General features: G+C 36.6%; 1 protein-coding gene across 3 annotated transcripts in view; it reads right to left on the reverse strand.

Annotated features, from left to right (window-relative positions):
• LOC109800004 (pleckstrin homology (PH) domain-containing protein) overlaps nt 1–25,166 on the reverse strand; it is a 77,790-nt gene that overhangs the window by 37,251 nt on the left and 15,373 nt on the right. For 2 of the 3 annotated variants that reach the window (XM_083066442.1, XM_083066441.1), the window contains exons 13-32: nt 25,002–25,106; nt 24,821–24,916; nt 23,857–23,924; nt 22,779–22,899; nt 22,502–22,696; nt 22,222–22,425; nt 22,000–22,109; nt 20,152–20,248; nt 19,951–20,049; nt 19,068–19,229; nt 18,917–18,991; nt 18,349–18,843; nt 17,795–18,268; nt 16,642–16,755; nt 16,378–16,562; nt 16,069–16,177; nt 15,740–15,883; nt 15,284–15,574; nt 7,257–8,198; nt 5,021–5,124 (exon numbers count right to left, since the gene is read on the reverse strand). In XM_083066442.1, the coding sequence (XP_082922568.1) occupies nt 5,021–5,124; nt 7,257–8,198; nt 15,284–15,574; nt 15,740–15,883; nt 16,069–16,177; nt 16,378–16,562; nt 16,642–16,755; nt 17,795–18,268; nt 18,349–18,843; nt 18,917–18,991; nt 19,068–19,229; nt 19,951–20,049; nt 20,152–20,248; nt 22,000–22,109; nt 22,222–22,425; nt 22,502–22,696; nt 22,779–22,899; nt 23,857–23,924; nt 24,821–24,916; nt 25,002–25,106 (4,190 nt within the window). The remainder of the gene's footprint in view (nt 1–5,020; nt 5,125–7,256; nt 8,199–15,283; nt 15,575–15,739; nt 15,884–16,068; nt 16,178–16,377; nt 16,563–16,641; nt 16,756–17,794; nt 18,269–18,348; nt 18,844–18,916; nt 18,992–19,067; nt 19,230–19,950; nt 20,050–20,151; nt 20,249–21,999; nt 22,110–22,221; nt 22,426–22,501; nt 22,697–22,778; nt 22,900–23,856; nt 23,925–24,820; nt 24,917–25,001; nt 25,107–25,166) is intronic. The other variant, XM_020360679.3, reaches the window with a different exon arrangement.

Below are 25,166 nucleotides of genomic sequence, written 5' to 3' on the forward strand. Positions count from 1 at the left end.
AGTAAAGAGTAATACACCCCCCCCCCCAACAAACCAAACTCAGGGAGGCTGAGAAACCAGAGGGAGCTCAGAAACATCGAGTTTGTAACAGAGAAATGAAAATCTGGAGGAGGATAAAGGTTTAGTAAGAATGTCAGCCCACTGATCTTGGCCAGGAATGTGTTGGACATGCAGTTGTTTAGATACAACCTCCCACAAACAAAGAAAACATCTAACTCCATCTGCTTTGTTCTTGCATGAAGTATAGGATTGTGAGCCAAATTTACAGCACTAAGATTGTCACAAAGAATTTGTGGAGCATTATGAGAGACAGAGAGCTCCTTGAGAAGAGTTTGGATCCAAATAATGTCAGCTGTGGCAACAGCTATACTTTTGTATTATGCTCCTGTGCTAGACCTAGAGACAACAGCTTGCTTCCTAGACCACCAAGAAATGAGATAGGGTCCTAGAAAAATAGCAGCTCCAAAGGTTGACTTTCTATCATCAGGATCATTTGCCCAATCTGCATCACAAAAACCTCTAATAGCAAGAGGTTGGTTAGGAGTAGCGGGATGTAGCATGAGATCACAGTGTAAAACACCTTTAAGGTATCTTAAGATATGTTTAATGGCAAGCCAACGAGTATCCAATGGGGAAGCCATGAATTGACAAAATTTATTCATAGCAAAGCTGAACTCCGAATGAGTGATAGTTACATATTGCAATGCTCCAACAACAGATCTGTAAAATGATGGATCCTGTAATAAATCAGTGCCATGTTTGGACACCTAGCAACTGAAAACCATGGGTGAAAAAATTGACTTGGATTCAAGCATATTTGTCTTTTGACCAACAAGTCTCTTATGTATTTTGTTCGAGTCATGAGAAGGGAACCAGTAGATAATTTGGGAACCTCAATACAAAGAAAATAGTCAAGTGTGCCAACTGCCAAGCTGTTTAAGAAAAAATAGAGTTCAACTAATTAATAATTTTCTGAACTAGTATAGATGAGCTGCCAGTGATGATGATATCATCCACATACACCAAAAAATATACAGTAGTGGATTTGCAGCTGTATACAGACAAAACTAAACTGCAGGAAAGTAGACCTGAGTCTTTCAAACTATTGGGGACCTGTTTAAGCCCATAAATTTCCCTACTCAGCTTACAAATCAAGGATTTATCAGCACACTCAAAGCCTTGTGGCTGGGACATGTAAACTTCTTCTTGAAGAAAGTCATTAAGAAACACATTAACATCAATGCAAATTTTGACAGGCTTAATGACTGGTGAAAATGTCTCATGAAAGTCAAAGCCAAATTGCTGATTAAAACCCTTGGCAAACCTGCCTTGCTTTGCATTTATTTATAGAGCCATCAACATTTTCCTTAACTCAAAATCCATCTGAAGCCAATGGGAAACCTATTAGGAGGTAAATAAACCAAACTCCAAGTGTTATTTTTCTGAAGAGCAGAAAATTCATCAGTCATGGCAGCAAACCAGTTGGGATCTTGGAGACACTTTATAGCTCAGCATGAACCAAGAGAAGAGTTGGATGAATTCTAGGCTGAACTAGCCATTTTGCCATTTTCTGATCTTGTCACACCATAGGATGAGTATTGGCAAGTCTGATTATTTCACCAGAGGGAACAAAGACTGTGTTTTGACAATTTTGTTGAGATGAATCAGATGAAGACTCAATACTGACACTAGGAACACATGAAGTGGAATTTGATACATGTGACTGATTAGGTTCAGGAGGGAATGTCTGACCAGAAGACAGATGATGAATTGGATATGGTGACCTGTGGAGGAATTAGGGGAATGGTGGTAGTTATAGGTGTAGTGGTGGTGGAAACAGATGAATTGGGTTAGTTAGGAAAAACAGATGAGTAAGGAAACCTTTGTTCATTAAAGATAACATCTTTTGATACAAAGATTTTTCCAGAGGGAGACATACATTTATATCCCTTGTGACTGGGTGAGTATCCCAGGAAAACAAGCTCGGTTGACCCAAAATCTAGTTTGTGAGGAATGAGGATCATAAAGCATGAGAAAGGGGAAGCATGCACACCTGAACACTTTTGGAGCACTATAATCAGGAGAGACATGAAATAAGGTGAAGTAAGGTGTAGAAAACTGTAGAGGAACAGAAGGCAATCTATTGATAAGATAGACTGCTATAATAAAGGCACGATCCCAAAAATGTAAGGGTAAATAGCCTTGGCTGAGTAAAGCTAAATCCATTTCTACTATATGCCTGTGTTTATGCTCTACAACACCATTTTGATGATCCGTATGAGGACAAGATAAGCGACAAATGATCCCCACTTCATGAAGATAATTAGTAAAAGCACGAAATTCACCACCCTAATCAGTTTGTAACATTTTGATGTGTTTGTCAAATTGTAATTCAGCCATAGCTTTGAATTGTTTGAAAGCAATGAAAGCATCGGATTTATTTTTAGTAAGTACAACTAGGTAAACCGAGAGTGTGCATCAAGAAAAGAAATATAATAGAGAAATTTGTTATTACATGCCACGGGAGCTGGCCCCCACAGGTCACTATATATCAATTTCAAAGGAGACTCATATTTAGTTTGAGATAATTGCAATGGTAAACAATGTGCTTTAGCTAAATAACATGTTGAACAGAAAGGAAGAACATCCTTATTAGGCATTTTTATATTACAATTTTGAAGTACAAGATGTAATACATTTGAGTTTGGATGCCCTAATCTAAGATGCCAAGTATAAGTAGTACTTTGAGTAACATTTAGGCTATAGTACAATCACTATATAACTATATTTTACAATTATTGACTATAGTAATGATGTTTATACGGAGAGAACTTTGAGTAACATTTAGGCTGGAAGACTTTGGTGATTGAGATGCAAACTAGGAAATTGGTAAAGTCCATGAGGACAAAAATACCCTTGTAGAAGAATCTCATTGGAATCCTGAGATTTGACAAAACAAAGATGAGCATGAAAATCAAAATAAAAACCATTGTCATGAGCGAATTTATTGACACTGATGAGACTTTTAGTAATATGAGGCACATGTAGAAGATCATGAAGAACCATTTTAACTTTAGAATCAAAAGTAGAACAAAACAAAGAGGAAGTAGAGGATGAAATATTCAGACATTTCCCATTACCAATGAAAATATGATCTGGACCTTCAAAGAGTGAGGTTTGCTTAATGTTCTGAGAACTGTTGGTAACATGATATGAAGCTCCTAAATCAAGGAACCAAGTGGATGCTGTTGTAGGATCTGTTTTGCAATCATGGATTGAGGTTTCTTGTTTCTATTAAATTGTTGTTGTGATTGCCATTGAGGAGGAGCATGATAGGGATTCAAACTGGACTGTTGAAAATTATTCCACTGAAATGGTGCAGGTTGGCACCATTGTTGGAACCAATTCAAACCAGGCATGTTTGATGCAGTAAAGGATTGAAACTAAGGATTGAACTTGTTATAGCACATGAGACGTGGCCATAACAAAAACAAACTTGGCACTAAAGTGAACTAAATCCACTGCAACCATGACCGTGGCCAAAACGTCCACCATGAAAACCACGATTGCTAGAACCTCTAAATTCAGTGTATGAGTGTGTTGTGATAGTTAGAGTTTCATCAGCCTGAGAAATCTCATTTGACAAATGATCACCATCACTTAGAGAAACTAGATCTGATTGAGTAAGGTTCACTAAAGGTGTAAATGAAGCAGAACTAGCTTTATTATACTTCTGAAGACACATCTGCTAAGCAAGAATGTGACCTTTTACTTCTTCAATGGTGATATAAGGTAGTCGACTTTCAACAAGAGCAATAACTGAATCATACTCTTTTGCAATTTGAAGCAAGATCACCTACCCAAGAAAGCGTTAATAAGAGCTTTAATGCAAAGAAGATACTCTTCAATGGTACCATTATCAAACGAGGAATGACAAAGCTCAGAACAAAGCTAATTGGCTTTAGTGCGAGTATGATGATGAAAATAGGTGTGGATTTTATCCCAAACCTCATAGAAGTGATTGGATCCAAGAATGCGCGGTAGCATAGAAGTCGAGAGAGACGATTGCAGCCATGTGAGAAGCCGTTGATCTTGCTTCTCCCAAATGCAATAGTCAGGGTTTATGCGATTCAAATCTCGGTCTTCTCCATAGAGAAATCACATGGGAATGCAAGGTGAAGTGACGAGTCGATGAAGATTGTGAGCCTTGATGACCAGTTCAATTTACTAACACCACAGCAAAAAAAAATTCTCATCAAGCTTTTCCGTGATTTGATGACAAAAGTGGTTGGAGCAGACACTGAAATGGTTTCTTCGTTCATGATAAAAGCCATGGAAGAGAATCAAGAAGCTCTAAATAACAAAATAGAGAGAAAATATATTTGTATTCTATTGTTGTTTGTGAAAAACACAAAGATGATTGAGCCTCTGTTTACAAGATATATTTATATAGAGGCTTGGGTTTAGAAGCATTGTAGTTGAAACAGTTACAACTAGCTAGAGTTACATGACTAAGTTTAAAACTAAACCAATACAGTAAAGAGTAATACACTCACAAATACCATGTCAAATGATCAACTCTTCTTAAAAATTGGGTTTAGGGTCTAACTCAACCTTACAAAATTGGCTAGTAAAGTAAGGACTATCCGATCCTTATAAGCACCATTTAAGTCATATATCTAGTCGATGTGAAATCTCAACTGCCTAAGAGCTACATCTAGAGACTTTACTTTATGACACTTAACCTTTTTTGGCCATACCTTCCATAGGTAGCCCTTTCTGACCTCGGAGTGACCAAAATTAAGGCAGCTTTCCAGCAACTCCCCTATCCTATAAATCTATTAGACAGAGGTCCATGATTGAACTTATATCTCAAGCACTAGGAACAAATAAAGTAGAACTAACAATCTAAATAAAATGATTGTATTCCAAAGTGGTTGAAATGGAAGCATAAATATTAACGTGGCGTGAAGTTTTCACATGTCATGTTGTAAATACCATTTACGAAAGAGGAATTCACCTGCAAAATGCATCCAATTGTGCAAGTAGAAGTTTATTAGACAGGTTTAATAATTCTCCTACATCTTTTGATGTGTTATAAAAGGTAAGCTCTGGGCCAACAGCCTGCAAAAAGATATTTAAGTCACATAGTAAGACATTATTTGAAAACGATACTCCTATTTACCACATGCATAAATCATACCATTACTTCTCGTCAAAATACAGTCTTGATGGAATATTTATATGAAAAGAACTGTATTATATGGCATGATGATAAAGTAAATGTCAAACAAACAACAAAAACCACCAATCCTTTTCTCACTAGGCGAGGTCAGAACATGGATGAAAAACACAACATTACGGGTAAAAAGTTTTATTGTTTTGCAAATTATATTAGAAACAAAACCAGACCTAACTCAATCCCAAAAGCTAGTTCAAGGGAGAATTTCCCAAGTATTATAATTTGTACTATGACCACATTTCTAGCCAACATAGAACACCTGAACACACACTTCACGCCAAAAAATGAATATTTAGAGTGTAAAATTTGCAAAACTAAACATCTATCGGTCATCCAGCATTAAGACCAGATAGGCTCTGATATCATAGAAATGGACCGAATCTAACTCACTCCCAAAAGCTACTTCAACAGAAGAGGATTGCCCAACTCTTGTAAGGAGCATTCTAGCCATAGTCCTCCTATAGCCAATGCAGAACATCTTTTAAAATTATAATCTTGACATCTAACAAACCAAAGATTCAACAACAGTTAAATCTTAACCCAAAGCATAATAAACGGAAGATTAAAATAAAAACAGCAGCTTGTAGACACACTTACAGATTAAATGTCAAGATGAACAATGTATCATGACAATATTGGGCTTGTTTGGGTAAACTTCTCCATAAACACTTTTAGGAGAGAAAAATAGCAAGGGAAAAATGAAATAAGTTTCTCCATAAGCTAGTTTGGACAAGCTCTCTACTATTACTTTCTCCAAAATCTTTTTTCTAACTTATGAAAAGGCTAGCTTTAATTTACAGAAAAACTTATTTTAATTTTTTCCCATTTTATTCTCGTAGAAATATTTCTGGAGAAGTTTATCCAAGCAAACTCTATAACTATTTACGTACCAAGGTTTCAACAAACACAATGCAATGAAATTAACTGAATTTTTGGAGAGGAAAAAAAAAGCGTAAAAGCTTATATGTAAAGGTTTATAGATTGCATTGTATTGACAAGGCATCTAGCCCCCTCAACCAAATTAAGATATTAATTCTCATTTAAAGAAAGAACGAAAGAAGTAGACTACTTTTATAAAATATCTATTGCTCTTATTTGCAACTTCCCTTTCTTTGGTATTTTTCCTTTTGCATGGATCTAATAAGCATTCAAGAAATTCCAGCAATACATTCTCTAACACACTTTTTCTAGAATAGTTTCTACTATTGGTTGAAGTTCATTGGAAACTATAAAATCATGAGTGAAACTCATTAAATAAGAGAGACCCACAAAATTTTATGATTTCCAATAAAATTCAACCAATAATAGTGTATTCAAAAGAGTGTGTTGCTAGCATTTCTCTAAGGGTGTGTTTGGAAAAGCTGTGAAAATTAAATATAATAAGATTATAATCATAATGAATTTTTGTTTGGATAAATTTGATGAAAAGCAATTTAGAGATATTTAATTTCATTTGGATACAACAAATGATCAGTTTTATGTAGTATATCAGCTTAAAAGGGAAAAAAAAACTGTTGAGAAATTATCATAAGCTTCAAATTTTCAACTTCACAAAAACAACTTATTATTAAAAAAAAACTATCTGCAAATTTAGGCCATTGTCCCAAACATAGAACTTATTTTACAAACCGTTTTAAGCTAAAAATAAAAAATAAAAAAACAGCTGAAATGTAAGATTAAAGCTTTTCCCAAATATGCTATGAGTATTTATTTAAAAAGAGAAAGAAGTAACACAAATAAGGAAGAGGTTGGGATATTCTCTCCCTAAGCAAGTTGAAGTTTCTCTACAGTAATTTCGGTATAATGTGAATAACATGTCAAAGCCCCCCCTGAAAATATCAACCTTGGGTATTAAATTAGACTTTGTTCTTGACCATAGGCAACAATATGTCGGTAAAAATGAAACTTACAGCCCCAGAAATAACAATCAAAGCTACGCCTAGACAACTCTTCCACCATTTAGAATCAATCATAAATATACATCCATGACTAGTTAACTGAAGCAACAATTCACCTGAAGTTCAATGATCAATTCTGTGGAGTTGTTAACTGCATTATTCTGATGTGGTACTTCATCCACACTTCCTCTCAAAGACCTAGACCGAGGACTTTCAACTAATTCTTCCAAGTAGACATGATCATCCTCTGTAGCTGAATAGCTACTGTTTGCTCCAAGAAAAACACAAGAATCCAAATGTTGTCCGCCCTGCAAAAATAAAACCAAGGTAGTTAGTTTTTGGGCATCCACCAAAAATTTATATTCATAAAGTACTTCGATAAAGAAATTCATAGCATGGCGAGAGACTAAGACCTTAATAACAACATTTCTGAATTGCAACTTCTTCCCATTTCCAACGTATATTATAGCCTCCAAGCTAGCTGTTGTTAGATTAAAACCATGTCTATCTTTTAAATATAATATTCCACCATCACCATCATAAATGAAATGATCAAAATTATCATCATCAACTATTAAAGGTTTTTGAGGTGATAGGGAAAATTCAGCACAAGTCTGCTTGTAGACTGATTGATCCATGATGATAGCTTCCAGCGTGGGAGACCTATTTTCTTCAAATGATAGCATACTGCTGACTGTTGGAACGAAAAACTCAACTACAGCAAGAAGAAAATCAAGTGCAACAAGCAACTGAGGCCTCTGGACACACAAAGAAACAAATGTTGAATCCTGACCAAATTTCACGTCAACAATGAGCATTGTTTGAACTAGATCAAAATTATTTCCCTTAATTATGCTACTATCCACTGAGTCCTGTTTTTGATTGTATGAAGAAGTATTTAGAGGACTGGCTCCAACAATCTCGGGCTTTCCTATTGCTAACCGAAATTCTTGTTCAACTCCCTCACGATCATCAAACACACTGAAACCTTGTAGTGTTGCAGAGAGGAATCCATTTCCTGCTGTACTGGACTTATACAGCAGCCATGCACTGCTGACCTGCACAAGAGAGAACCATGAGCTGAGCACTGCAAAGTTTTTTTTTTTTTATTTGATTTCATCTTTGAAAACTGTAATTTGCTTTATTAGAGCAAATTAGTCCCTAGAGTTTCCACTAGAAAAAATGTTTTTATCCTAGTTTTTTGAAGCCAATTCCCTAACCATCGTTTATCAATATCACCAATGTTAATGAATTGACATTTATGTTATCAGAAACAAAAACCTTACAGAAGTATATTCTTCCTTAGAAGGGCCAGCCCAAAACTCTCTGTTGAGAAGAGAAAGCAAGAGACACAACTGAATTCGTGTGCCGATGTACACAATGGAGTGTATAATGTGGGTAATAATTAGAGAAAATAATTGTCTAATTACTATAATTATGTAAATCCTAATTACCATAATTAAGGATATCTAAATATGTCCACCAAATACCTAATTACCATAATTATAGATACCTACAAAATCTAGCACTCTCCAAACAGCCAAATATATTAGGACTCCAAAGCTATAAAGCTACCCTACAATGCAAAAAGGAAGTTCTTTGTTTCAAAACTATAATGGCAAATTAGCTAAATATCAGCATAATTACTTTATTATGAGGTATGTAGAACTGTAAAAAGTTGTTCAAGTTCAAATTCTAGAGAAATGACAAGAGGAGAGAAACAAAACTGAAGAATATGATTTTATGTTACTATGTGTTGTGTCTCCCATTCATAACTAATAACTTAAGTCAACTACTTGTGTAGAACAACCAGTACTAGCCCAATAACACACGCACACAAAATAAAACAAAAAGAGAAAAAAATATTAAAACAATAATAATCTCAATAATCTAGCACAAGTCATTATTTTTAATTCTATTAGCAATGTAGCTCAAACAATATGATTTAACCTTGGCTTCAGTCCTTCCAAACCCAACAAAATGCAAGGGGATTTACAAGTTAGAGATCCTGAATTCCATCCACAGAAACCAGCAATAATTGAAAAACAACATGAAACAGGGATGCCAGCAAAGATACCAAATCAGAAACCTCCCCAATTATTTAAGTTTAAAAAGAATGAAAATTTCAAGAAAGGGGACAAAATTCAATACAGAAGAGAGGGAAATAAACATGAAAAAGCTAAGCATCAGAAAAGGAATTAGGTACTAAAGAGGGGGGGTGGGGGTTGGAAGAAGTCCGAAAAAGAAGAATTCCACAGCTAGCCACATCTCCTCTTGAATAAAATTGTTTAACTATACTGCAGGAAGTGAAGAAAAACAAGGAATGTAACTATGAAAAAATAATCTTAGATGCCTTAGGTGTTAGCTTAAGGAGAATATTCAGCTTAGTCTATTATTAGAGTAAACTGAAAATGTAATTCATTGATTGAAATTCTTGACACAATATTCTGAGTCTCTGCTTACAATCCTATATATATTATAGAGTCTCAAGGAGGAGAGGTTGTAACTGTCTAACAGAGACAGTTACAAATAACTGACTTACTAACCAAACATACAGACTAACTATGGTTACAAAATAATACTCAGCAAAGGAGTTTAACACTCACACCTATAGTTGAGGAAAGTTAAAATTAAGCCAAAGTATCTGGATGCTGGAAAGGAGACTATGCTGTATTAGAATTATATTAGTCTTGAAAACAGAAAGAAAGAGATCAGAGAGAAAACAGAGAGAGAGAGCAGAAATAATAGAAATGTTTGAATTATATTTCACAGGTGATAAAACACAATACAGTAATCCTATTTATATGTTTCAATAGCTTGAAGAGAGCTATTGAAGCAATGACCTGTTGAACAGGTAAAAGACAGAATCAGAAAAACAGAACCTGTTGAGCAGGTAAAAGATAAAAAACAGAGAAACCTAGCATAACCTCTGAAAAGATAGCCCTATACAATAACATATTTAATAGATATCTAATACGAGTAAAGATATACTCCAATATCCCCCCGCAAGATCAAGTGGGTTGAGGCGAGGAGTCAACCAACTTGAGCTTGGAACGAAGTTCACAAAACCGAGAGGGAGATAGAGCCTTAGTAAGGATGTCCGCATATTGATCAATGGCTGGGACATGAACAACATGAAGAGACTTAGCAGCAACTTTTTCACGAACAAAGAAAAGATCCAGCTCCATATGCTTGGTCCGAGCATGAAGAACAGGATTGTGAGCCAGAGCAACTGTGCTCATGTTGTCACAATAAACAACAGGAGTGTGATGAGAGACATGAAGTTCAGAAAGTAAAGTTTGAATCCATAAGACTTCAGCAGTGGCAAGAGCAAGACTTCTGTATTCAGCTTCAGCACTGGAGCGAGCAACAACGGTTTGCTTCTTAGACCACCAAGAGATGAGATTGGGTCCAACAAATATAGAGGCACCAGAGGTGGATCGACGGTCATCAGGGTCAGTGGCCCAATCAGCATCACAGTATGCACGGATGGACAAAGGAGAGTTAGAAGGAGCTGGTTGCAGATGTAACCCCAGGAACATAGTGCCTTTTAGGTATCTAAGAATGCGTTTGACAGCTGACCAGTGTTGTTCAAGGGGGTTAGACATGAATTGACAGACTTTATTTACAGAGAAGCTAATTTCAGGGCGAGTGATAGTGGCATATTGCAAAGCACCAACGACAGATCTGTATAAGGTCACATCAAGGAATTTCTCGGAACCGGTTTTAGAGAGTTTACACCCACTGACCATGGGTGAAGAGATAGGATTTGAGGTTTCCATGTTGGTGCGATTGAGGAGGTCACGAATGTACTTGCTTTGAGTTAAGGTGAGTGAGCCATCGGTGTTAGGCTTGACTTCAATGCCAAGAAAAAAATCGAGGCGACCAAGATCTTTGAGGGAAAAGGCAGAGTTGAGTTGAGCAATAATGGTCTGAAGGGTGGAAGAGTTATTTCCGGTGATAATAATGTCATCTACATAGACAAGGATGTAGATGACATTATTGTCATGCGAGTAGACAAATAGAGAAGGATCACACTTGCTGTTCTGAAAATTAAGATGAAACAGAGTAGCCTTAAGCTTATCAAACCAGGCACGGGGTGCCTGTTTTAGACCATAGATTGCCTTGTGGAGTTTGCAGACCAAAGTCTTGTCCGAAGACTCAAAGCCTGGAGGTTGGGACATATAGACTTCTTCTTCAAGATTGCCATTTAGGAAGGCGTTGTTGACATCCAATTGTTGAATTGACCAGTGATGGGTTAGGGCTAGGGTGAGAATGAGGCGGATGGTGACAGGTTTGACAACTGGGGAGAAGGTTTCATTGTAGTCAAACCCAAATTGTTGATGAAAGCCTTTTGCAACAAGGCGTGCCTTATACTTATTGACAGTACCATTTGAATTTTCTTTAATGCGAAACACCCACTTACAGCCAATGGCAGTTTTATTTGGAGGAAGAGACATGAGAGTCCAAGTACCATTGTTTAGCAGGGCATTATATTCCTGCTTCATAGCAGCAAGCCAGATATCACTGGCCAAGGCTTGTTTGGTAGTTTTGGGTTCAGTGTGGGTGAGTAAGAGAGTGGGTTGAAGGCGGGGTTTTACAATACCAGCTTTGGCCCGAGTAGTCATGGGGTGAATGTTAGTGATTGGAGCAGGGTCATGAGTGGATAATGAGGTTGAAGAGGTGGGGAGAATAGGAGAAGCCAAAACAGATGAGACGGTGGTAGGGATGGATTGGAGAGTGGAGTCGTGAGTTGTAGAAGAAGCAGTTTGCATAGGAGGCTGAGGATTGGTTATGACAAGAGGAACAGGAATTGAGGGAGTGAGTGGGTTGGTGGCAGGATCAGGAAATAAACTTGGATAAGGAAAACGGGTTTCACTGAAAATGACATCTTTGGAGATGAAAATTCTACCAGTTGAGGCTAGGCATTTGTAGCCTTTATGAGAAGTCGAGTACCCCAAGAACACACACTCTTGGGAACGAAATTGAAGTTTATTCTTGTTGTAGGGTCGAAGGTGAGGAAAGCAAGAGCAGCCAAAAACCCGGAGAAAATTATAGTCAGGTAATTGATGGAATAGTTTTCGGAAAGGAACATCATTCTGAATTGAGGATGATGGTAGTCTATTAATGAGGTAGACGCTGGTCAGGAATGCATGGTCCCAAAACTGCATAGGAAGATGAGCTTGAGCCAACATTGTGAGACCAAGTTCAACAATGTGACGGTGCTTGCGCTCCACAACACCATTTTGGTGATGAGTGTGGGGGCAAATGAGTCGATGTTGAATGCCATTTTGAGCTAAGTAGGAGGTGAATGAACGAAATTCTCCTCCCCAATCAGTTTGAATGGCTTTAATGGGTAGTTGAAATTGATTTTGAATCATAGCATGAAATTGTTTGAAAACATCTAGCGTGTGAGCTTTACGTTTGAGAAGAAATATCCAAGTGAATCGAGTGTGTGCATCAACAAAGGTAACATAATATTGATAACCATTATCCGATGTAATAGGTGCAGGACCCCATAGGTCACTATATATTAATTCAAACGGTGTATGGTAAACAGTTTTGGAAGAGTTTGAAGGTAATTTGTGCGATTTGCCAAGACAACAAGGAGTACAAAAATCAGAAGCTGTTTTATTGATGATGGGAAAATTACAAAGTCTGAACACAGATTTTATTACATCATTATGAGGATGTCCCAGTCGAGAATGCCAAGTGGCATAGGGAACAAAATTACAAGAAGCAGTATTAGCAGAGAGTGGGATTGCTGGTTGTTGTCTTGGCTGAAGCAGGGAGGGAAACTGGTACAGGCCATCAGGGCCAACAACTCCCATGAGGAGAGTGTCTTTAGTGTCCTGTGATTTGACCAAACAACAGGTTGAGTGAAATTCGAAGAAAACAGAATTATCTTTGCAGAATTGGCTCACACTGATGAGATTTTTAGTGATATTAGGAACATAAAGAAGATTATTGAGAGTAAGAGAGATGTGAGGTTTTAAAGGAGAAGGAAACGCAGTGAAACCTGAAGAGTTTATGGGAAGACCCTGGCCATTGCCAATGATAATCTGATCGGGACCTTCAAAGGGAGTAAGTTGTTGAATATTGTGGGACATGTTGGTGACATGATTAGATGCTCCAGAGTCAGGGTACCACAAATGGGAACTAGGGGAAAGTGCAGTCATTGCCATGGGCGAGGCCTGAGCTTGGTGGGCACCATTAGAGACTAGATATACCTGAGAAGAGTTGGAGTTGAGTGGGCGGGGACCTAAGAGACCGTTAAGAGAACTAGTGGGGCGCATGTGTTGTGAGGAGAGGAAAGAGGGATTGAACCCAGGTGCAGGGTTGGGAGTGGAGTCAGCAGCGGAGAAGGTATTATCAAATGGTAGTGTTGGGACAAAGTTGCTGTCAAACCTGTAGTAGCAAGAGGATGCAATGTGGCCGTATCGATGGCAGACTTGGCACTGAAAGCCAGCAAACCTGCCACGCCCACGACCAAAGCGGTTGTTGGGTCGACCACCACGACCAAATCGCGCACCAGATCTGCCACCGCGAGAGGAAGAGGGAAGCTGAGTGTCTTGGTGGGTGAGATTGGCTTGCGGTGGTAATGGGGAAGGATTAGAATTCGAGGGGTTTTCAAGGATGTTGACAGTGAGAAGGTTCTTTTTCTTGAATTTTTCAAGACGGGATTCATGGGCAAGAAGAAGGGTTTCAACTTCTTCTATGGTCAATTCATCAAAACGGCTGCTGATGAGGGAAACAGTGGATTCATATTCTTCAGGAAGTCCTTCAAGAACAATATCAAGATGTTCTTTGGAAGAAACAGGGTTGCCAATAGCTGTGAGGGCATCAACAAGGGTTTGGATATGGAAGATTTACATCCAATGATTCGTGTGAGCATTTCTTTGGACATGGATGATTGGAGCCAAGAGAGAAGTAATTGATCTTGCTGTTCCCACGCAAGATATGCCTCGGAGATACGATCAGCATCTCTGTCAGAAATTGAAAGAAATTTGGGAGGGATTTGGGGATTGACCAAGAAGTGGTGGAGGCGGTGACCTTTGATGACTGGTTCAACTTGTTGACACCAAAGAAGGTAGTTCTTGGTGTCCAACTTTTCAGAGATAGTGTGAGAGAAGGTGAGGGAAGGGGTTGAGGAGGGTTTTTCTGGTGCAGTATGGAAGTGAGGCGGGAATGTTGCAGAGGTCGATGGTTGTTCTTCAGCCATGAAGGGAGACAGGTAGTGTAGTCTAGCAGAGAGTTTGAAGGAGATAGGGATCTTTGGGAGAGGGATGAGGATCAAGAGCTCATGATACCATATTAGAATTATATTAGTCTTGAAAACAGAAAGAAAGAGATCAGAGAGAAAACAGAGAGAGAGAGCAGAAATAATAGAAATGTTTGAATTATATTTCACAGGTGATAAAACACAATACAGTAATCCTATTTATATGTTTCAATAGCTTGAAGAGAGCTATTGAAGCAATGACCTGTTGAACAGGTAAAAGACAGAATCAGAAAAACAGAACCTGTTGAGCAGGTAAAAGATAAAAAACAGAGAAACCTAGCATAACCTCTGAAAAGATAGCCCTATACAATAACATATTTAATAGATATCTAATACGAGTAAAGATATACTCCAATATGCTGAAATTCAGGAAAACTGCATAAATTAGAATCAGCATCATTCATCTTGACTAAATTTCTAAAGCTGACTCCATTGAGCCTTCTAATTAAATTACTTATTTATCAAGACTTTCATATTTTCTTACCATATATATTGAAACACAAAAAGAAGTCAATTTTTAAACACTAGCATTCAACCATTTTTACCCAAATGAATTTCTTGAAATACTCGACATATCAAGAAATTATTTCATGAAATATTCTCCAGTAGTCAACTTAATCTTATACTGTATATTTTATTCCATAGAAATCTACAACTCATAAGAGAACACAATATTAACAACAACAAGCACTAGCAAGTTTGCTTAAAATTCTTTTTCCAGAAGAAAAGAAAAAACAATGCACATATATAACTTATCTTCTTGGAGTTATCAAATAAGATTCCACCAGAGGAAAGGAGAAAAAAGGAAAAATATTCTCTGTTGTAATTACAAAATATAAATTAGTAAAAAAGACAATGTACCTGTACAGTAGCCAGAGACGCATCTCTGGTTAACCCTGTATATAAGCTCAACTCAACAAGATTTATAGACACAGATAGTTTCAGCATAACAGAGGCTTCAACATTTGTTGTCTCTGAATCAACACCATTTGTAACCTCGGGCACAATATCTCCTGATGTATCATTTAATGTCATGGAGGAATATTGATCCAGTGAGGGAGGAATATGTGGGACCTCGGAAAAGTTAGAAACAGCACACTCAGTAATAATTTGATATTCTTTGTTTGACACTTCCGCTTTCAACTCTTCAATCTGTAGAACCACAACATCCAATAGAAGACACATGTAAAGATAGCAAGCTAACGAAATAACCAATTATACTAGTAGTGGAAAGTAAATGAAATAGCAACATTAATATTTGAAAGTGAGGCAATCCAACTTTCAGGAAACATTACATAAGAAAATGAAATATATTACCTTGATTATGACTTCAATACTAGGAAATTGGTGAGCTAAGTCTCGAAGTGACCGATGAATAATCACAGATAGCCCATTCACATCCTGAATTATGCTTTCTCCTATGTCTGATCCAGTTCCAACATTTAAGTTGATGTCTTCAACCTAAACCCCAGTAATCAGTCATCAGTCATTAGTCATATTAGAAAAAAATTATTTAAAATGTGGTACACAATAAGCCCCAAAAAACATAACATCAAAATGAAACATAAGGCAGGGAACACTTCAAGATCTTTTCTAACCAAGTTTCTATAACCTGCAAATCACTCATTATGTGCAACCAATCTCACCTCAACCATCAAAGTTTCCAAGTGCACTGCATTGATTTCACTTTTACTTCCACCAATCCACTGAAATGTGTTCTTCACAGTTATATGAACAATGTCAAGTTTCAAAAAACTGCATCAAAGAAATATCAACAACTGATGTTAAAGGAATTAAAACCACACTTGAGCCATTAGTTAACAGCTTTTGTTATTACATTGGGTTCCCTATTAACATCAACTATACAGCACACTATATCTGATGCAATATGAATATGAAACCTAGTATTTAAAGAAGGTTATAAGAGAAAGGGAAAACTAAATTATTAGGCTTACTCAAGGCTATCTGTCCTCTGTGGCATTAATATTATAGGCTTCTTGAGAGAAAGATCAAACTTCACAGCAGGTGATCCTTCGATTTCACTAGCTGCAAACCACTTCTCTGAATTTGTCACTTGATCTGTTACTTTTATGACGCTTTTTGGGCTATTTGGAACAAGGCCCATAAAATAGCCTACAACCTGCATGCATTTAGACTCGATAAATCCTTATGATTAATGTGCATAAAATACAAAAACCTTGACCCAGTCAGTAAAATACCTCTTGTATGAATCGATTCAGATAAACAATGCGCACTTCTGAAAGCTCACCAAAAAGACTAAAATCATAACCTTCATAGTCTTCATCATCGTTGCTAAATGATGTGAACTCCAACTACATGGTCATTCAGATATTCAACAATGAAATGAACACTATATCAAAACCAAACATTGAAGGTTATAAAGTCGAGGGTTATTATCTTTTTCCCTTTTATGTCTATTAATAAGAACAAAATGCAACGAGTTACTTGTAAAGATTTGATAACTAATAATAACTAAAACTATTTTAGCCTACTAACAAATCTAATAGAAATGTGGACCAAATCATACAAAATATTGATTACCAAAATACCACTTACTATAAACAAAGAAACATCGTCAGAAGAAAATAAAATCTTTTTTATTGGGATAAATCATAGAGGAAAGATTACAAAGAGGGTAAGATATCTTCCTAAACAGAAACTATAAAGTGAACTTGAAATGCTTAAAAATGCAACCAAACTGTCCAATCCATTTGCACATCAAAAAGGAAAAATACATTAAAAAGACTTCTGTTCACAAATCACCAGGGAGGCCATGTATATAATCCTATCTCTTAACTCGATAAAAGATCAAAACTCTCTTCCTGTCGCAGTCCAAATACTATAAAATGTTGAAATCTGATGCATTTCATTTATTTTTCAGCCTGGGTGGAGAAAACCAAATGCTGTATTTTTTAAGGGATGAACGTGAGATCTAAGAAACTTTTGATTGGAGCAAGGTGGCAAAGAACACAATGATGCTTCTGTTTTTGGATAGAAGAAACACTAAATAAAGAAAGGACAAGATAGAAAAGATGCAACTTAAGGAATCCTATTGAGGAAACTAATTAAAACTAATAAAAAGCAATCTACAAAACAGGGGTTGAAAAAAGGCTAAAACTAAATAAAACAATCAATATAGATGCCTGCGTAAATAAAGCCAATGAGATTTGCAAACCATCCAATAAGAAAGCAAGTAAATGATCTTCAGCAGATCATGACTTGGGAAAAACCTTGCTTTATAAATCTGAGCATTCCCTTTCAACCAAAGGCAACAAAGTACAGCAAACAATGACACTTCATGCATGGGTCACATTCTAAAATATAACATGGGAAGGTAGGAGAAAGTGGTACCTCCACAAAAGATCTACCCCCTGGATTTCTCATATCACATGCCCAGTAATATAAATGACTGCTAGGCAGGCTGTCATCACTTATTTTTAGATTCCCCAATGCTGCTTTAATACTAAACGAGGAAGGGAACACCTTGATGTCTGTAAGCAAACTCTCTTGTGACAAACAAGCAAGCTTGGTTTCATTTTCCTTCATCAAAAGGATTTGGGCCTGTTCCATTTTTAATGTCAGATTGAACATAACTCTGGATTTCCCTTTTCCAAGCAAACCTTTAACAGTATGTTCCTCAATGGTAGAAGCATGTAATTCATCTACATCTCTTGATACATCATTCTTCATTATGGCTGTTGAAGATCTATCACTAGAAGTTGCAAGGTTCTCATCCTCAATATTAATAGAATTAATAAATTCCATAATGGCTAGGATTGTTGGTCTACGGCAAAAAAATGTCAAGGTAGCCAGAGTCACTATCACCTGAAAAGGCATATATAAATTATTTGGTGAGAAAATAAAATAGAACTATAGGCAATTTGTTAAAACCCATCAACACCCACCTGCTTGTCTATATTCCTATACTGAGCAGAGTTCTGGTCAAAGATAATCACTTGAGCTTTAACAAAACTCTCCAATGTTTCATTGAGTTCAAGCTCCTTCCTACTAGAAGGAATGTCACCAGGAAGAAGTCCAGTAATGCGACTAAATTTTGGGAGTTCCAGAGACGAATAATTAAATTGGATCTCACTGGCAGAACTAGATGGGTATTTCAATGTACCTCCAGGAGATTGCATAGGATAATCAACACTGTCTACTAAAGTCTCAGGTGCCTCATAAAACTTATCATCAGTTTCAGTAGGGATCACCCCGCCACTTTCAACATCTTCTCTCATGTTATTATAGAATAACAAATTTTCATCAGCAGTCCCAATATATGATCTTGCCAAAAAACAAGGCTGAGACCATCTTTGACTACGGCAAACCAAATCTTCTATTTCCAAAGACTTCAAGATAGTGCCAATGAAAATGTTATTGTCTCTAATAGAAACCTCCACCTGTTTAAATATAAATGTCTCAAATGGGAAGATCAAAGCATTCAGTTAAGAAACAACAAACCAGCTATTTTACCTGACCACCTATTGCTCGAAATTCAAACAAACGCTTTTCTTCATTTAAAAGAACCTTCATTAAGCTCTGATCAGCCTACAGCAAGACACACATTTAGTTCATGTGGAAATTCAAATTTGAAACGAAAACAAGAAAAAGGCAACAGTTTAACCTGACAACTATAACTGAAGCAAATTTTTAACTCATCAAGAACGCCTGTTACAAACAATCTTTCAGCAATTCCTACATCAATCATTCCATGATTATCATGATCTGATTCAGTATCATCATGATCGGATGAGGTTTCAGATAGGCCGGAAATAGGAGCTGTATTCTGCACAAATTTCGTGTAATATCAACATTGAGTATTCAAATACTCTAGCAACATAATCTACTATGCTCAATCAAACAATGGTTGTAGACTTGTTTATTTTGAAGAAATGGTTACTTTTCTTTTTGCAGTTTCCAGAGAGTTGTAAGGAGAAAAAGACTATTCCCATGATTAATCCATTAAGAAAAATCCACTAAGAAATTATGAAAGCTATTTACCAAAGAAAATGAAAGCTTCACATAGTAACCCAAAAAACCAATGTGTGTGTGTGTGTGTGTAGAGCAGGAGGGGGGGGGGGGGTTGACTTAAAACTTAAAGTTTTAAGTAAACTAAGGATTAATTTTAAGAAATAAACACAATGCTTTCCCCTATAAGTTGTAAGCTCGTGCAACTTCTCAATGCAGAGTTTATATTTCTAAAACTAAAATAGAAAATGAAATATTTTCCAATTATCAGCAAGGATCTTCACTGTTTACAAAGTTGTAAATGTCCATTGTACTATCAGGGAAACTGCAACAAGTGGGGAACAGGAATTAACCATAATGGGTTGCTAAACTAGATAAATTTAAATGAGAACAGCAAATCAAGAAGAATTGACAAGGGCAAATGATGCTGCAAGACCATACACGTTATTTTCCATTCACTTAAAACTATATCAGGATAACAAAAATTATAAAACCATCCTCAACACACACACAGAAAGATAGAAAGGAAGAAAACAAACTGATGCATAATAAATAGCCCTTTGTAAGCGACTATGCCAGGTTTTCCTTGAATCCTCAGATTCACAACGCATGATTATTGCATTTGAGTCCTCCACAACCTAAAACCATTTAGTGATTGATATTAATAGAAATTCACACCTTTATGGAAAGAACAGAAAGTTCCCATGCCTGGTTTTTGGACAACAGAAAAGAATGATTACCTTATTGTTGGATCGTGTAGGACTACAAACAACTAAAACATGTTGTACATTACCAACAAGCTCTGGTGGAACCTGATACACCTGTTTTCCTCGTAGGCTATGAAAATCAGATTAAATAGGCAGTTAATAGCATATATAAGCCGAGAGAAGATGCAGATAACAATTAAATAAACACTTCAATCAGATCCTTCAGAACCAAGGGCTGGCCCTAAGCCCACAAGTCCATCATGTGGCCCTTTTTAGCCCTGACCCATGTGTGTCAGGGCTAAGTTGGGTGGGGTGGGACATTTTTGACAACTAAGGAGGAAGTATGCCCATTGTCCCTTTTGCATCCATATACAGTAGCAACACTTGCTCAGCAATTCCTGGATCAAATCTATAGACTACATGGAGCACCAATGGAGATAATTAGTGGTGGGGATCCTGTTTCTGTGCATAACTTTAAGGAGTTCTTTTAAACTTTGAGGATTGAATAGAAAAGCAATTTTAAGTCCTAAACAGATGCTTGGAAACGTACTTAAGATGTATGTGTTGGAAGAATTCAAAAGAATGGAGTGGTTGTCCCTTGTTGAATCAATGGTTCTATAATTTCACATTCCAGACAGCAAACAAAAGCAATCCTTCATGAGCTCTTGCATGGGCAACAACCATTAAATATTCCCTATCTCCCAAGTAATTCAATGGTAGATGCACTTGACAACACATTTGCAGCAAGAGAAGAAATGACAGTTCTTAAACATCACTTACATCATGCTGCAAACATGAATGATGAAGCAAGAACGTCTGATAAGGAATTCAGGATTCACCAAGGTTCAGCTTTACTGACAGATTTCTGCCGCAGCAAGAAGCTCTAAAAAACTTGTTCCTAAGTACTATGGGCCCTATAAGGTACTGGAAAAGATGTGTCCAGTTGCCTACAAGTTGCAACTTGATAAAAATCTCTGATCCACTTAACTTTTCATGTCTCCTTATTCAATTCATGCCCAGATCCCTTTCTCCCATTGATTGCCCAACCATACCTAGTACTATGTTTCCTAAAATGATTCTCCAGAAACACATGGAACAGGAGAGGCTCACATCATCACAGCAATTTTTGTGTATTAGTGTGGTTTACCTGATGAAGAGGCTACGTGTGTTCCACTATTCAGGTTTCAATAACACTTCCCAACATTTGAGGGAAAAGGTCCTCATTTGGAGGAGGGATATTGTTATGTAAATATAAATAGGAGAAAAATGTTTCTTAGTTAATCAGCTACTATTAGTTAAGATTTCATAGCAATTGGGTAATTGCCTATAAATAAAGCATGGCTTTTGTGTTACACAAACAGTGGTCCTCAAACTTATAATAACACAAGTTAATGAAGAGGAAGATAGCAATGACAGCCACTTGGACAAAATTAGGTTGAGGTTGGACAGAGTCAAGAGAGAGAAAACTAGGGTACATACAAGTGTTGTACAAGTGCAGCATTTACACAAGTCCCCGTATTCTATGAGGGATATAGGAAACTTATGGTTTCAGGGTTTAAAATCTCATCTGAAATAACAACTACAGAACCCCTTTAAGTCTTAGATATCAATTCATAGCATGAAACATCACCTAAATAAAATTACAAATTATGCTTATACTAAAATTAGGAAACACAAAAAAATCATAAAACTTTGATCAACAGATAAAAAACCTTGTACAATACTCCTAACCCATATAAAATCCTGTTAGGAGTTCAATTCGATACAATAATAACTAAACTAAAACTAACTGAAGTAACTAACAGGGTCCTTAAATGTAATCCAGTCAAAGTCACGTAATCTATAGTGTCGTAAAAAGACACAAAAAGAGAGCATTTGCACCTTGTATACTGCTTGTAAGATCTCGAGTCAGGGCTTTCAAGTACATAAAGAAAAGGCCCAACTAAGCAGAAGTATCTCCGCTGCCACACAGCTTCCCTAATTCCCACACCCTATCACATTTTTTAAGAAGACACGTGATATAATATATCAGATTAAGAAGATGCTACATGGACAACAAATATAGCCAATAGCTAAGCTAGAGGTGCTGAAAGAGACCACTACCTTCCAAGTTAGAAGAGACAACCACCCCTCAAGGTCAGCCTGATTCCAAGGACGAAGTAACTCAGAGTTATCACCATCCTCCTCCTCAAAGATCTTTATTACATGCATCAGTCGATGATATCGAGCAGGTGAAAAATGAAAGGCCAATGATGGAAGCCTTACTGCAAGGCGTGTTGGAGGATAATATGGGCTCTCCAAACGAATCTGATCATAATGATGAAAAAAGTTGGAATGCTTCTTATCTTAAAAAAGATAAATTCCATCTCCTCAAGAATTTTACCTGTTGAAGCTGTAAGATGACTCCACACTTGTCAATAATTGGGAAGAAACCACTTTTAGTAGAATGGGCTGACTTATTCAGAGAAACTTGGCTCCAGTGATAGTCACCATCAAACAAAAACGCTGATACATCACTTAAGACCAAATCAAATCGCAGGTACATATTATCCTCAGCTGATTCCGGTTGATAGTTGTCCTGAATACATAATTTATACAGTTTTTAACAAATTAGACAAGTTTGAAATAAAGATACTACAAAACTTATCAGGAGTATGCACCTGTGTACGAATCATCAAGTTCCCTAGATCCAGTAAAAGCTTTGTAGCACGGGTATTGTCAGGACAAAAATCAGTAGGAATAGTAATCTTGGGAGCTGCAATATCCAAATCTAATGAAAACCTAATAGAAAAACAACAACTAGAGTTAGCAAGGAGCTTCTCAAGAAGAAACCCATCCGGTTTGAGGAATGATTACATAATGAAACAACAAACTATGAAAAGAAAAAAAAAATCTTAAAAATCAAGTATATCAATAGTCTATAGTCTATTTAGTAACACTAAGAACCATTATCAAATCATTCTCTCATTGCTTGATGCGGGAGCTTTACCACATCTCACACTACTCAATGTCAGCAATGTTAAATTCTAATTATGTCGTTATAAAATGTAATCAGAAGCTAGGACCAACAGCAATATCACATTAGGGCAGCATTTGGACAAATTCTAAGATATCATTTCCCAACATTTCCTTATTTATATTAGATTAGAATCCGCCTCTATATCATTTTATCAAGAAATAATATTTCAGAGATTATTTTTCTTTTTCAAGTAAACAGAAGGAACTGAACAACAGCAGTGTGAAGGATTAAACCACTTATACCACGTCTAGAATCAGAAAATAATTGAGGTAAAATTTTGTGTGAATCAGCCCACACCGTTATAACACTTTTACCACATCTAGAATCAGAAAATAATTGAGGTAAAAATTTGTGTATCAACCCATGCAGTTATATATATACAATGTACATCATAAGTTACAAGAGGATCTAATCAGCACATGTATAATGAGTAATATCTGATACTACTCATCAGACATATGCTTTAAATCTAAATCATTTTAAATTATTATATTTGACAATAATCATAACAAGGAAACTTCCTTTAAAGCTCAAGGCTCAAACTCACGTAATAGGGCAAACAGCATAGGACAGTTTCTTACTCAAGGCTACCCACATAATAGAGCAAGGCAAGAATAGGACAGATTCTTACTAAATCTGTCATACTTCGACAACAGAACAAGAAAGTTTCTTACTCAAGGCTAGCACACATAATAGAGCAGGACAATAGAGAAAATAACCTAGCATGATCCTTTAATGCTCTGTTCATTTGCTGCTGGGCAGTACGCTTCACTTCATCAATTGTCATCTAGGAACAGTGATAAAGCTAATGAGAACATCCTTTTACACAAGATTAAACAGCAGAACTATCTAACGGGTCTAAATAAATTCCATGTCATTAACGTAAGAAAATATATTAAAAAAAGAGAGAAAAATATAACTGTAAAAAAAGAAGGAAACAATTCAGGAGAGAAAAGATAAATACAGATAGTATGATAAAAGCTTACATAGAGACTTGAAATATAAGGAAGCTAGTGAGCTAGAATCTATTTTGGTTTTACTCAATCGAATGTTCATCTCAGCTTACTATCATTCCAGATAGTTTGGACTTCAGATTTATCTTCTTTTTTCTCTCCTTGTAAATCCTCCTTCCGATTCCTACCTCTTTTTTCTCTCCTTGTAAATCCTCCTTCCGATTCCTACCTTGCTCACCAATCACTAGATATTCCTTTTAGATAACCAAAGGTCCCTCTTAAGGTAAGTCATTTGTCTGGACACCAGTATTTCATATGTAAACAGAACTGATCTGATGCGAATTTGTAAGCATCATCCTACTGAATCTCCCGATTTCATGATGTGCTCTTCAAGTTCAGAATCTATAAAGCACTTATTCTTGTACGACAAGGCAATACCTATCTTATAAAAAATTTGTTGGGGTTACAGTGAGATTTAGGTATATCCTACTTATGAAGAGTCTCTTGAGGTTAGGTTTCAAGGCTTTGGCAAAAAGGAGGTAAAAGTTCTATGGCATTCATCATGAAGTTTATGGCTTTTTGCAGATGCTCATGTCTATAACAAAGGCTTGGCTCTTAACCGTCCAAACTAATATACTAAGTCCTGGTATCATAGTCATAGTTAATATAGAATTCCAGCTTTGAAAATTAGCATGTCCCCAAATAGCAGGGATGTCAAGTCAAATAATACCTGCACAGCAGCTGCAGTTTCTAGTGCTATGGTCTGACTGACAGCAGTATTACTTTCAAAGAATTTCACAATTTGATCAATGCTGTCCTTCATATACTGTCCAAACTCCAAAGACAAATCAGTAAACGAAACAAATAAAAACTCAAATAGAGGATGAGGACAAAAATGAAAAACAGCATACAGTCATGTAACATGGAGAAGCTTTGGCAACCATCCTCCAGTCCACCTTGTCATCAAAAGGTTTGTAATGGAAGACACCAACTAATGAATCATGGGAAGTTGCACTCTGAAAGGATGTGGAACATATATTCAAGATATCACACATTCCATTTTGCAAGCACAAAAA

This window comes from Cajanus cajan, chromosome 11, assembly GCF_000230855.2.
Source record: "Cajanus cajan strain Asha chromosome 11, NIPB_CcT2T_4, whole genome shotgun sequence".
Classification (NCBI taxonomy): Eukaryota; Viridiplantae; Streptophyta; class Magnoliopsida; order Fabales; family Fabaceae; genus Cajanus; species Cajanus cajan.